At 40.3% G+C, this 15445-nt stretch overlaps 1 protein-coding gene across 1 annotated transcript; it reads right to left on the bottom strand.

The window, feature by feature from the left end:
• Positions 1–5782: 5782 nt before the first annotated feature.
• Positions 5783–6532, bottom strand: LOC145473543 (uncharacterized). Its single transcript, XM_081455048.1, has one exon. It carries the CDS (start codon positions 6530–6532, stop codon positions 5783–5785), a length of 750 nt encoding a protein of 249 aa, XP_081311174.1.
• Positions 6533–15445: the final 8913 nt, after the last annotated feature.

Genomic DNA, 15445 nt, shown 5'->3' with positions numbered 1-15445 from the left:
TATCCTGTACTAACATGTATGAAGTGTCCTTTAGCACGCATCAGCTACACCTTGCAAAACTACGCTGTGGAACTGCTTCCTATTGTAATAATCGTTAGCATCTTCATTTGGTGCAGTGATTGGGATGTGCGATCCGTTGATGGCGCCAACCACTTGGGGAAAGGAACTGACCTCTTTAAATGCTTCATTTGCATCTCTAGTTTCAGCTTCTCCTTTTGGAAACTTAATGTAATCATTACCGACTCTTAACAGGGCTGAACAGAATTCTTCTTTTAGTTTTAATGCTGTGCATCTCCCGACACCAAATACCAGTCCAGTTGTTCAATACGAATTCCCTGTTGCAAGGCGCCACAAAGCAACACCAACACGTTTCTGAACAGGAATTGCTCGACGCATGTTTGTGTCCTGGCATACGAGATGGTGGCCAACAATATCACAAATATATCAAAAGGTTTCTCTTGAAACCCGAAAATGCTCAAGCCAGAGGTTGTCTTCATATTGATTGAGAACCATGTTTTCGAACTGAAACTGTGGTCACGCTAAAACCCAAACAGATTTCCTTGTGACCGACGTTTACATCTTCTAACATCCTCTGATAGAAACAGGCTTTGATTCTTCTTCTTCGACTTCAGATAGCAAGCAACCTGAACCTTTGCTGAAACCTTCTCCTTCAATCCTGGAACAAGCGGGATAGCACAGCTATAAACATAAGAATAACATATTTGCAAGCATCTTCGTTTCCCGCCAAGTTTCATGTAATTGCCTGAATAACAAGGATCGAATGTCATAAAAAACGAATAAAGTGCCGTAGTGGAAACGCAAACATCACTCAAGCTGCTTAACACAGTCGGTAAACAGATCACCTTAAGGAATGTTACGCGAGAAAAACCACCTCGTGAAAACACGGCCTCCAACCGCTGGTCAAGGGGAACAAAGACTCTGAGAAAAAGATTGCTGTCACCCCAATTTACCATAACTACTGCCATCATTTAAGGAAATTCAAAACATGACAGCAAAATACTACATTCTTGTATTTCACCAACAAGTGCTGCACATGAGAGGTCATTCTCAGGGATGAATTGTTCAAAAGGTCTGGTGAAAACAAGAATGAACCAGGACACTTTGATCAATGCAATGAGAGTTCACGACACAGAGGCAGTGATGAAACAGTTTGACCTAGACCATTCAACTGACCAGTTGCTTTTGAAGGCCAAAACAAAAAGAACATGAATTGTCCACCAAAACCAACTTGTGACTTCCTCAGTCATTTAGATGGAATTATTTTCAAACACATTGTTAAGTACTAAACTTTAATGAACACAATGATCCAACAGTACCACAAGCACATGTCAGATCTGATCGGAAAAAACGTAGATCTGACGTAATAACACCTAAACGAGGTACAGACATGCCCAGACTCTTATAGGCAGGAGTACAAATATACCACATCTCCCCCTTCCCAAGTAAAGAACCTAAGTGCAACTTAATGCTAATGGACTCAGGTCACTAGTATCATTCAAAATCAACTCTAACAGTTCAAGTCTCAACAGAACTTCAGATAGTTTCGCTTAATCTGTCCGGAGCTTTTCGCACTCTAGAAGATTAGCGAAATAGGGGGCAGGCCACTTCCGGAGATTGTGTGACAACAGATGGAGCCTTGTCTACTGCAATAACTGGACTTCCTCCTGTGCCTGCCTTTGGCCTGGCTCCATTTCACTACGTACATTTGCTGGACTAACTGATGGTGCCTGTGAAGGGCTTGGAACACATATGCTTAGTGGAATAGCAAGTGCAATATCGGGGGGTTTGTCCTGAGATTCCATTTCTTGGCTAGGGTCTGATACCTCTCTATCCATACTGTCCCTTCTCACGTGATCGACGTGACGCTTCCACACCCTTCCATCGTTCAGTGCAACCACGTATGACCTTGGTCCACTTCGCTCAGGCACCGAGCCTGGCCACCAGGTGTCCTCTTTTTTGAGGTCCCTCACAAGGACCCTGTCGCCTGGGTAGAACTTTCTGCAATCTTCAAATGTGTCGGCTTAAAATGCTCACATAGCAGACCCGCCAACTGATCAAATGTTTTCATGTTAGGAGCCTTGGGAAATGCCAAATCGTTCAGTACTTGAAAACAGTTGCTTCCTATAGATGTCAATAAAATCACTCATCATTTAGCAGCATTGTCTTTGTCATCTGCAATGTCATAGGTAGTAAAATACTCCAAGTATTTCCAGGTAACTTTTGATATCTTCTGATTTTCAGCGTCGAACTGGTCAAAAGGTGGTCTACCGGCCATAATTTCCTTCGTTTACTCCGTGGGTTCCAGACTTTCCGTACGTGTTTTGAATTACTGCGTGCTCACCACAGCTGACATAAACTTTCCAGAATCCTTGTCGCCAGTGTTAAGCACTAAACTTTAATGAACACAAAGATCCAACAGTACCATGAGCACATGTCAGATCTGATTGGAAAACACGTAGATCTGATGTAATAACACCTAAACGAGGTACAGATGTGCCGACTCTCATCGGTGGGAGTACAAATATGCAGCACGCATGAATTACAGAGGGTAGTTTATGTGTATTTCATAAGTTTAAATCAAATCTAATTGGAAAACTCAAAGTCCATTTCCATCTTTTCTTTCAGACAAAATTCCTTCCAGAAAGCCACAATGGCATCCCCAGCCAGTGTATTCAGGGAAGAAGTAAATGAGTGGAATCTTCAGCAACTCAACCTCTTTTAAATAATAATGCTTAACCATGACAGCAGCAGCTGGAGAGTTAGGAGCCTCATTACATATTGGCCCACACCTCAGATCTTGCCCGTGGAAGAACTTTGATAATCAGCTCTGTGAGTCATCTCGTTGCCAAAATAAGACAAGTTCTGGCTTTTTTCAGGGGAGCACTGTTGCAACTGTGACTACCACAACATGATGATAATAGTTGTTGCAAGCTGGTGTACTGTTGCCAGAATGTCATATGGAGCTGCAAACCATTTAATCTCTTTCGGAACTGCAGTCTTGATTGATTTGGCACTGTTAATCTTGAGCATGGTTTGCAATGAGGAGATATCAAAGCAGCCTTGCACATTTCAGCATATACAAAGTGTTCCATCCATATGCTGATTCTTGTGGGCAATGTTATCTTTCCACTTCAGAAGTTGGTTTTCTGGAGGGAGAAACTTAAAGTGCACCTAACCCAAAAATTTTTTCACTAAAACGAATCTCCTTGTTATTTGAAATACTTCTGCACAAAAATTTTTGGATTTGGTTAAATCCTTGATTTTCTGTGCCCCGACAAAATCTTGAAAATAGCTCCAAAACACCGCCATTTTGTTTCACGACTGAGTTTATAATAATAATAATAATTTATTGATTTATAGTGCGCTTTTTAACATATCAGGTGATCAAAAGCGCATTACAACAATAAACAACCTAAAACTATACAAGTATTAAAAATCTACAATAAAATTTAAAAATAAAAAAACACATCATTTCTTTATCTATACATATTTAAGAAATATTAAAAGCTAATTTAAAAAGATAAGTTTTAAGATTTGACTTAAAAGTGGAAGTACATTTGATCATGTGGAGGCTAACAGGAAGAGCGTTCCACAGAGTGGGCGCAGCCACACTGAAGGATCTGTCACCAAATGACTTTTTCATTCTCCTTAAAGGATGCTTTAATAAAACACCTTCAGTTGAGCGCAGCGAATAGCGTACAATAGTCTTGATATGAATTAAATCAATGATGTAACTAGGTGCCATGCCATAGAGGGCTTTGAAAGTAAGTAATAAAATTTTAAAATTAATTCTATATCTTACTGGTAACCAGTGTAAATTTATCAAAATGGGCGTAATATGGTCATACATTTTACATGACATAAGCAGCCTAGCTGCAGCGTTTCGTACTCTGTGCAATTTAGCTATTTCACAGTCTGGTAGTCCATAGAGAAGTCCATTACAATAATCAATTCTACTTGTGACGAAGGCATGCAATACCATTTCTAATTTATCCCTGGGCAGAAAGTGGCTTATTCTCTTGATATTATGTAACCAGACAAATGCCGTACTACAAGACTTAGAAATATGGGTCGACATAGAAAAATGCGAGTTGCACCAGGCGCCTAGATTACGCACTACCTTAACAGGCTTAATATCGATCATGCCAACATGAAATGAACTGTGATTAATTTTCAGCAACTGTTGTCTCGATCCGATAACAAGAAATTCAGTCTTATCATTGTTGATCTTTAATTTGTCCCGGTACATCCATTTACGTAAGTCACTAATGCATCGCTCCATGGCTTCCAATGCCTTCACTTGATCCGTAGGACTGTTAGGATTGAAAGACAAGTAAAGTTGCGTGTCGTCAGCGAAGCAGTGCACATTGGCAGGTGGACTTGTACTATCTCAAAAAGCTTGGAGGCATAAACCACAAACAGAAGCGGACCGAGACAGCTGCCTTGTGGGACACCAAAACACAGATCGAAGCTATCAGATGTAGCCCCCTCAAATAAAACACGCTCACTGCGTCCCGACAAATACAACGAGAACCACTCTAAAGCCTTCCCGCCTATACCAAAATCAGTGGTGAAGTGTTTTAGCAAAATCGCGTGGTCCATGGTGTCAAAAGCAGCGCTTAAGTCTAAGAGGGCAAGTAGTGTAACACGCTGCGAGTTCATATTCAATAGAATATCATTAGCAACTTTGACCAACGCTGTCTCCGTACCGTGATACTGGCGATATACCGATTGTAATAGCGGATAGAGACCGGACTGGACAAGGTGGTCGTATGTCTGATTGAATACTGTACGCTCAGTGAGCTTGGAAATATAAGCCAAGTTGCTTACAGGACGCAAGTTCTTGAAGAGAGATTCAAGTCCCAGTTTCTTTAACAGTGGTATGACCACGGCCTCTTTCCAGCTGTCAGGAAAAATTCCCGATTCCAACGAGCTGTTAATTATGTTGGTGACCACTGGAATAAGTGGTTCACTACAGGACTTCAGTAAGTGCGTGGGTATGGGATCGAGGCAACAGGATGTTGATTTAGAGTTCACAATGAGCATACGCACATCATCCTCGGCTAATAGCTCAAAAGCTTCAATACGAGTCAGAGGAATTGTAGAGTCACTATTTACAACACTGTCATCCATGACATGACCCTGATCATTCGGGACATAACCCTGGTCAAGTTCTTCGTGCAGTCGGCTGATTTTTTGCACAAAGTACTTCCCAATGTCACTTGCAAGTGCTGATTTGTCCGTATAGTCCGAGAAGCATAACAAGTTCTCTTCCACTAGAAGGTTTTTCACAGCACAAAATAACTTGCCTTGGTTATCAGAATTATCACAATCCTGAAGCAGACAAATCCTCCATAAATGCTGTTATGTCAATAGTCTTTGTTTTCCTAAAAGATGCCTTCTTTCTTGACAGTTGAGGTATCGAAATATTTATAGTGAAAAGTGCTAAACAGTGGTCAGAGAAATAGGTACCAGGTTGGACATCTTGTATAAGATTAGAATTCAAAGTTCTGGATATCAGCAAATCCAAAGTGTTCCCAGAGATATGAGAAGGAAAGTCAATATGCTGATGTAAGCCCATCGATGACAGTAGGTCTAAAAAGTTAACTGCGTCGTTGTCAGTCTTGATATTAACATGGATATTAAATTCACCAGCCAGCACCAGAGGCTCAGTTGTCATGACAACCGATTCTAAGAACTCAGCGAATTGTGTGACAAACATACCCACAGTATGCGGATGACTTGATGAGTAGGGCGGCCTTTAGATGACAACTAGGCGGAGACGTGCAGAGCCGGACACAATAATCCACTCAGAGTACTCGAAGGTATCACAAATACCCGCTCTAGCTTGTTTAACAACAAGCGAGTCCCGAGCCAAAATACCAGTGCCACCACCATTTCTGTCTGGGCAAGGATGATTAAATAGCCGATATCCTGGCAGTGTAGCAGTCATCCTTGCAGCGGAATCAGCAGATTTTAACCAGGTTTCCGTAATAACAGCAATGTCGACTTTAGAATCACAAACATAGTCAACAAAGTCAGGCCCTTTGTTTCTGTCAATGGAACTTGAACCAGTCAATGGAACTTGAACCAAATTTGAATAATGGCGCGACCGATCTTTTGGTTTCATCTTTGTACTGTTTCTAGGTAAAGACTCAATCTTATTCCCGTATTGTGGGCCAGGATTCGTAGGCACATCTGAGTAGATAGTAATGTCAATGGGTGGGTCGTGTCTAGCCACTAGTAACGTTGTCTGGCCATGCTTCAACCATTTTAAAAAACCCACACAAGATCTTTGGAGTCCGTGCTTCGCCAAAGAGGCTCTTATGAGATGACCAAGTTGAATAACAACTTTTCGCTCAGAGCACGATGATGGAGGAGTCTGGTTTTCCACAAATGGTCGTGCAGTGATCTTAGTGAGCTGTTGGTACAGGTCAGAAAATATAAGATGACAAAATACCACAGTAAACGCCACAAAGACTGGAGACCCGAAGCTCCTAGCAGCCGCCATCTTGGCGTTTGAGGAGAATGAGGAGAATGGGTCCAGCAGCTCTTTAGACCTTTACCCAGGAAGGTTGGATATCTCCCGTCCTCTCATTTCCTTCAGGATGGTTGTAACACACATTCGAAAAGTGCAAACAGTACAATTTTCAATCGATCGAAGCCAGTGTTTTGGAGGTCACCAAGTCTCAAAAACTGCTACACGTACATCGCTCTTATAAACATGGAGCATTCAACAGAAAGTAAAACACAAACTGCATTTAATAGAACAATCATACCTTGACAAAATACATTCTTGCTCAGGACAAATGTAAACGGGCTAGAAACACGCATGGGAATCTTGTGTTTGGGTGACGAAATTACCATCCAAAGCAGTCCTTGAGTTTTCTTTCCTGCTTTTCGTTTGCCTACTCCTCCACTTCATATCTAGCTTTCCATTCCTAATATACAAGCAACTTGTCAGCAAAGAAGTCTTCCCCTTCGTCGCACAAATGCCTACATGATCTACAGGTCTCTTGAGCTCAACAACCTGACTAATGCTATTTTTAACTTCCAATCACAGGTTGGTGCAACTCCTGTATTTAGCTGTAAGTAATCTTGTGGTTGGCACCATAGTTCCTGTGGAATCATTAAGGACTTAATTTGCAAACTCAAAGTTTTGTTGAATGAGGGATGTTGCATGATGCTGTCCCTCAAAGCAAGGATGAGAACCAACCTCAAACTCAACCCACATGACGCCATGTCCAGGAATCGAACCTGGGCTACACTGGTGTGAGGCAAGTGCTCTCGCCACTGTGCCATCCCTGTTACCTATTTAAATCAACCAAAATGTACCGATGTCAAGAGGTAGCAGTTTGAAGCACAGCAGTAAACACGCTCCATGCAGCGCCTGGAAGTACTGCAACCTTGCAATCAAATTGACTCAAGGCATGATTCTACAATGACCCAGTAATAACTATCTCACTGATGCAAAATCTCTTCAAAATTTTTTTAGTCTCTATTTTACAGATACAAAAACTCTTGCGAAAAGAGAGAGAAATTGGATCAAAACCCTTTGCCTGTTCAGGAAATAATAGCATCAGCTTGAAAGCTTATGGTTAAGAATACTAGGCAAAACTGGAAAATAGAAATAGGGAAATAACCCAAACATATGATGTGATAAGAATCACGAGATCCGTAACCAAGATCATGCATCATGGTAGACCAGGCTCATGGACCAATGAAATTACCTTCCCATTGAATAATTAAGATTGATGTGCTGAGGTCAGGTTCTTGGTTTTCAGACATCAAGTAATGCTGCTTAAAAGCCCATGTTGAAGTTTCCCTGTGCAGTCAGCATTAAACCAGCAACAATTGTAGCCTTTTATTAAGTCAGGCAAACCATGAGCAAGGTAAGAACTACGTAAAGACATGAATGAATTCTGCTTTAGAAAAGCCCATGTGGCATAGGTTATGCTTGGAATAGTAACAAACGGCATGCAATGCATGTAGAAGCGATGACATTTCTTTTTCTGGAACTAGTAAAATTGGGATATATTTGTAAGGGGTATTTGTAAACAGAACTTGAGTTCATTCATCAACAGGGAGGTGAGAACAATTGTCACACCTTAAGAAATGAATAAGTTAAATCAAAGGAGACCTATGGTCAAACTCGTGGATTAAGTAATCTAGAGATGAAACATGTTGACGAACTTGTAATTATTGGTGTATTTTTAAGGACTGTTAAAACAAGCGGGGTTCGTACCACACAAGGTCGCACTTATCTCAGAAAGCGTAGGCTTTTTTCGTTGGATTTCGTTGCCCGTTGCAAAATTGCAGCTGAACATGGAGTGGTAAAGGCTAAGGGTTCTTGGGTCACACAGGACACTCCTGCCAAAAAAATTAATAGACTACTCCCCCCCCCCCCCCGCCCCAACATACACCCAGATCTTCATGTTGATGTATGCCTGCCTGCTGGGAAAATTTGCATGTATTCAAGTTGTATGAGCTTACAGACCTTCTTCAGTGCATTTCACTCAAGGCTATAGGTAAGGTTTCTTATGAGACAGCACTTCTATTCCAATGTGGAACTGCTTGTCTCTATATATATTGCACGTAAAATACATCAAAATAAGTAGCCTCTTTTGCAAGCATTTTCAGTGTTGATCCAAAACATCTGTCCACCCATAAACATGTGCTCCTACGAGCTCACATAGTGTCTCTTTCCCTTTGTTATCTTTTCAATCGGGAAGCAAAAGTGTAAACACAAGACAGGGTAAAAATCATTTAAGCTTATCAAAATCAAGTATTTGGGATTTTTTTTCCAAGTTTATGTGCATTTCACATTCCACTCAGAGTTCAGATCAATATACTAACATAAACAAGACAGGTATAGAGAACACAACTTTAATCTAAACTTAACTTGATGTCAGTTCAACGTGGACTACTCAACATGAAAAACATAAGTACTATAAACTGCAAAGCTCTGAACGAAGGTCCAGCTTGATTGAACATTGGATCTCACAGGAGATCTAAGCAGCCAAACTTGAAAAGTAAAACGATAATAAGTCAAATACTACTGCAAGGCTGACCCAAGGTCTATTCAAAACAATATTTCGGCTGGCCTCAGGTTTAGATGTTACTAATTATAAAAATGAAATTACAATATTATATAATGGTGTCGGTGTTTGTCCTGGTTTCGTTCATTGAGAAGTGTTTGTTTCGCTCATATAAGTTCATTAAGGTCCTCGAGTAAGACACATTCTCATCAAAGCTTACCACATTAGTAGGTCACTTTCCAGCAAACAAGTGCTCATCTCCTGGTCATTTTGAATGCCTGAACGAGTCAAATGCTCATGAAATTCAGTGCTCAAGTTGGCCGTAGTACTAATTCGAACATTTGAAGTCAACTCCACTTCAATTTAGCGAAATACCTAACATTAATGGTCGTGTAAAAGCTACAAAATCATCAATTCAGGCTGGCACAATGCATCCTTTGAGTAGTAACTGCGCAAACACGATAGCGAGGCTTGCGCTGACTGCACGGTTACTATTCCAATATGGTGTCGGGCTTGGTTACTATTCCAACATGGTGTCGGGCTTGGTTACTATTCCAACATGGCGTTGGCCTCGGGCGCTCTCGTTCAGGCCGACTAATTACGAACAGTGTCTACACCTGAGTGAGTGACACATTTGCATATCAGAGTCCCCGCAAGAAACACGTTTCTACGCTTCGCATATCCACGAGTTTAAAAAAAACGATCAGTAGCCTCTTATGCAGTCACACAATATTTCCTTAGGAGGAATGTGCAATACTGAGTGTCTGCCTAGGAGGCTAGAGGATGTGTGGATGAAAGTAGGTTGCGATTAACAAAACATTTGTTTTTCAACCGGTTCTGCTCTTAGGCTTTCATTACGGCTTATTTGGTTATGGCAAGATAATCTGCAAGCATTTAGTTCATGAGGGTGCAGGCCAAATCAACTATCATGTCAAACAAAATGAACCTACAATACATGACTCCCACTAAATGCAACTTGTTCATTGTGCCTGCATTTTCAGAGCTCAAGTAAATGTTCTCCAACATACTGTTGCAGATGTAACCATTATTTTATTCAGTTTGCAGTGTGAGAGGCTGTTTTTAGCACTTAATTTTGTTTCGGTTCACGCAACTCGCTTACGTTTATATTGGCAACAAACAACAGGCTTAAAACATTGAAGTGACAGGTTTCAGTCACACAGAAAAATCTAAAGATGACAATGAGTGGTTAAAAACTAACCCCTAAAGTGCATTTTCTGCAAATAAGCAAACAGGCATAACTCACAAAAATTAATTGTTAGGTCTATCATCAAAATCTCACTGTATATATACCACATAGGTCAGATCAGGGCATCCAGTTCAAATTGCATTCCGCAATGCGACCGGAAGCGTAACGCTTTCATTGTGTTTACTCTGATAAGGTTTTGAACAACATGACCTGTTCATTCTTAAGAAATTCACGCAAAACGATGTTGAGCGAAAAGTCAATGAATTTGTCAAGGCACATGAGAAGAAGCTTATGTTAAAGGCACTCTGCGGATCCTACAAACTTCAAAGGTCAGCCAAAAAAGACAAGTTTCTCACTCCCCGATAAAGAAGACTCGCCAAAGATGGCGAATATTTGGTGTGTTTACCAGCTCCCACACAACAAACAGTATCCTCATTGCTTCTCTCTGAAATCAACACCTTTTTATCTTTAAGGGCATTTTGTAACGCTAATTACCTCACTGGAAATTAATTTGTTGTTTCAACTGTAGACCTGTTATCAGTGAACCTTGGACCATATTTTTATGAGTTTGCCCGTGAGCGCAAATTTATTTGATACTGGATAAACCAAAATCTATCCCCAAATCTTTGTTTCAAAGCTGAAGTTAAAAGCACTCCAGATAAATCGCGCATGCAGTAAAACACACTGCTGCACATTGTTTACCAACACTCATTCCAAACAGTGAAACATCACCTTGATGATAGTCGTCAGCAGTGACAGTTTTAGATGAATTCACATGATAACAAGACCCAGGATTCATTTTCACATCATTAGCTAGTAGAATCACCAATGGAATGTAAAAACAATGCACACATTTGAGTGAACCAAAACCTTGCATAGTAAGTCATTTGCCAAGAGCGAATTACTTTTTTTAAAGTTGGAAAATATATTGCCTCCAGGTGAAACATAAACAATAGCATAGACCAGAACTTCCCTCTTACACGATTTGAGTATTCTTTGGCTTTCAAATCAACAGTTGTGTAACCCAACCGCCCCTCTGTATTGCATTGTAGAAACCATGATCTAAGCTACATTAACCAGTTCTGATCAAGACAAAACCCTCAGCTGGCTCACCTTTTCGTTACACTATTCTCCATTGCTTTCTGCTATCTCAACTGGTTTCACAGCATACTTCTTCAATGCTCTTCTCCAATTCAAGTTCAATTTCACCAATATTTCAGCCCACAGAAAAGTTTAGTTCAGGCCTAAACAATGCTCACCACAGTACGTAAATTTAATATGGACCCTTGACCTATTGCATGTGCGACTTGCTTGTTGATCTAAAGTTGTATAAATGGACGATATGTTCTTATTTACGATACTCGATAAAGCACAATCCCCACTCAAAATCTTTGTTTAAAAGCTGAAAATAAAGGCACTCTGCTGATCCTATAAACCCCAGAGGTTGGCCGCAAAGGAGAGTGCGTTTTGCTTCCACAGAGGGATAAAAAGTGGGCAACAAAAGCGCGACGGACATAAGTGCAACGAAATAAGTGAGAAATCATTATCCAAAGCAATGCATGCTTGCCAGCTATAAGCAAGTGACAATGTCATCGCTTAAAAAGAAAGGCACGAAAGCCGGCTGTGAGCAACATTCGCTCAAAGCGGACAGTCAGGTGAATTAATCATCAAAGTGCTAATTTCATACAAGTTATTTGTGCAAAGTATAAAGACATGACTGATCATTGCAGTTATTCACAATTTAAGCAGCACAATTAAAGCCTGAAAACATAGTCAGGCCTCAATGAGATTCAAACCCATGACCATGACCATACCGGAGCAGTGCTCTACCAACTGAGCTATCAAGCCAACTGGGAGCTGGTCATGTTGTGAGTTCGTAATACACCTGTAGATGACGAAGAATGCAAACGAGTATAGGAATACACATGATACATCACTCTGTTAATTTCAAGTCAAAACAGTGGCGAATGGACTGGTCCTTAAACATTCTGGGTCTCGGAAAATTGTAGGTGAATTTCGTGTTTCACGGGTCACGCAGGCTTGCGTTTTTAGCGGTTATATGCAACTCCTGGTCTTGATTATTATATGAAACTTTTTGAGAGACTAAGGGCTGTCTCGATTCGTTTGTTTTTACACAAATGACAGATCCTCGTCTCTTGGTTTTGAATTTTAATAACATAACTTGTAAATTTCCGAGAAAAGGGTCAATCCCAAGAGGTGAACCATTTGACTTTTGAGGGGGGGAAGGTGCGATTTGGTATGGGCATGAATGTTTTTTTTCAGCTCTTTCATGCACTTGGAATTTTAATTTTATCCCGGGATGTGTGCATGCATGATTTTCTTTCCCATGTAACATGCTTATTGAACGGACAAAAAATTTTTGACATGGTGGTTGTGTGCATGATTGCAGGATATTTTTTTCAAAAACCACCCCCCTTCAAAACTCAAATGTTCCACCCCCTAGATCTGATCGAGTTTGATCGTCTCACACTCTCACTTAAAACACTTTGAAGTCTCAGTCTCGTAATTAAAGTCATTGTTTCTTGGGCTGGGAAAAAACGCTAGTCTTGTTGTCTCACAGACATATTTGCATTTACCATTCCTCTCCGCTAGTCAATCGTACAATTTACCCTTTTCCATCTGTGGGGAAGGAAGGTTATTATGACTGGTTAGCAAGTTGCCATCGTTTTACATGTCAGCTTGTTGATTATAAGCTGGGAAGCTGATGTCTTTTAGTGTTCCAGGACGTTTACAAGATCTTTCCACTGACGAGTCAATAGTGGGTTATAAAGGGATCCTTTAAGCCGCCAAGGCCCGTGTGATAAGCTTCTGTAATCTGTTCTATTATCCTGTGTTCTCATTCTGTCCTCTATTCCCTCAACATGTTCTTTCTCTACCTCCATTTGTTTACTCTCTTCTGTTTTTCATTATTGATTTTAAGGTTTTACCCTCAGTGAAAAGAACAAAGCATAAACCTTGTCTGAAACATATCTTTCCCATTGCAGGATCCAGCTCCGAGATACCTGCAAAACATTGAGTCGCAACAGGAGGCGGATAGAACTGCACAAATGTAGAGAAACAGGAAAGACAAATAGAGGCTCTGGAGAGTCAAGTCGGTGTAATTAATCCTGTGCATTTGGCAAAGTCCAAGGTAGGTAGTATTAATACTACTGACAGTTACTGGATACCTTTCATCTAGACTTCTAGCTGTTTCATTCTGAATGTCGAGAACTAGCTAATAGAGCTGCGAGACTGAAGGAGCCTGACGTAAATGAACTGTAGAAGGCTGAAAGAGAGTTTCCCCCAGTTCCTTCTTGTTTTTCTCTTCTTGTTTCGGTGTTGCTGAGCTGCAAGTACATGTTAATGGGTACAATCTCGACTATCATGCAGAAAGGGACTGCCAGAAGCTTAATTCTAATAGTCCCACTTATCAAACAGATCATTGTTGCTAGAGTTAAAATTCAGTGGTTAAAAATGACCTTTAACAAAAGCTGCCAAAGATTTCCCTGCACTTCCACATCAAGCTGACAGAGTTCTTATATGAGTTGCTGTTGTGGCATACTATGGGATTTCAAGGTGGCTGACACCAATTTCTAGTACTTATTAAGCATCTATATACTTTAAAATATGGGTAGTACCCTTCTCTGTCAGGTGATAGCACAACAGTGATATCAGACAAATACCTAACCATCGGTAAACATCCTAGCCTATGGCAATTTTCATGACACCATAGGTTGGTTACTGTGGCAATAGTAAAACGTGCCAAAAACACACTAAATTTACCTTTTAATAATAAAACCCAACATCGAGCTCTGTGGCATTCTATTTTCATTGTTGACCAGTGATTAGTTGTGGAGATCCAACATTTTACCTAGTTTGTATATGTAATAGGACTACATGCTGTCCAATTTGGAAATAATTGGATGAAAAAAATTCTGAGGACAGCCAAGATTGGACAATGCCATAGGCCTCGTCCAATTTGGCAGTCCAAGGAATTTTTGGAATCCAGTTATTTCAAATTGGATAAGCATGTAGTCCTATTACCTATTAATTATATAGGATCCAAAAACAGATGAACAAGGCAAATATTTTATCCTCTAAAGTACAGTATTTCTCACTTCGCTGTGCTCAGCACGTCACAGGTCAAACACTTTAACACAGATTTTTTGGTTCTTTGAGTGTTCTTGTTCTGATTATTCTCCCTCATCTTGAGTAAATCAGTAGCATCTATCTCTGGAAACCTAGCTGAAGACTCCATTTGAAAGTTTAGACATCAAAAAGGTGGAGAGAAAAGTCGGGAAATTCTGCCATTAACATAAGAAAACTTAGCGAGCTACAATTGCTCGGTGATGTTTGATGGCAGTGATAATAGCTGCAACCTGATGGGCGAATACTCCGTTCTTTTATTTATCTTGACATTTCATTGGTTGATGGAAAGTATCCAGATTTTTCTCAAATTGGACAGTTTGTTCAAAGCTAAACTAGACGTTCCAGCAAAAACTATCCCATTTATTTTAAATTTGGACAGTCTGCAAAAATTAATAAAAGATAGGTCTGTTGGCAATATTGGATTTTGATGGAGCTATATAATAAAAAAATTAAATAAAATTCGTGGAAAAAGGTTCACAGCCACTTTAAATATTCAAAAATTTAAGGCAGCTCTAAATTCGCCCCACAGTTTTAAACTTTGTAATAAGATGAATCTAGACATGCTGACCACAAAAGAGGGAAAATGCACAATAAATATAAAGGCCTGTATTTGAGTCACTTGCGTTAGAACTCTTTTCACAGATGAGGGAAGGAAATAGTGACATCATTTTCATGTTGTTTTCCAGGTATATATAAAGAGGCACTGGAAGTCAGCAGTTGTCATACTGTTATGTGTAGTCATGTTGGTATTGGCAACTCTAGTTTCCATCTCCACTGTGTGCTCAACGTACGGAGTTTACTATAGTCACTTAACTTAAAAAAAACATCAGTGGTCCACTCGCCTACTTAACGTATCTGGTAGGTAAAAGGTAAAGTTTGCATATGAGCCAAGTGGCTCATCAGGCCGGAGCTTATCCCGGTTTCAGTAGCATGGAGAGACTAGGAGTATTGCTACTCCCCACTGGGTGAGATGCTAGTGCAATGAAGGGTTACCCTCAGCATTAAATTCGCCGGTACCCATCTATACACC

Source organism: Orbicella franksi, unplaced genomic scaffold, assembly GCF_964199315.1.
Source record: "Orbicella franksi unplaced genomic scaffold, jaOrbFran1.1 SCAFFOLD_38, whole genome shotgun sequence".
In the NCBI taxonomy this organism is placed as follows: domain Eukaryota; kingdom Metazoa; phylum Cnidaria; class Anthozoa; order Scleractinia; family Merulinidae; genus Orbicella; species Orbicella franksi.
This window is presented reverse-complemented; position numbering and strand designations above follow the sequence as displayed.

Excerpts from the sequence above, each read along its gene's own strand:
- LOC145473543 (XM_081455048.1), bottom strand. The coding sequence starts at position 6,532 with ATGGCGGCTGCTAGGAGCTTCGGGTCTCCAGTCTTTGTGGCGTTTACT.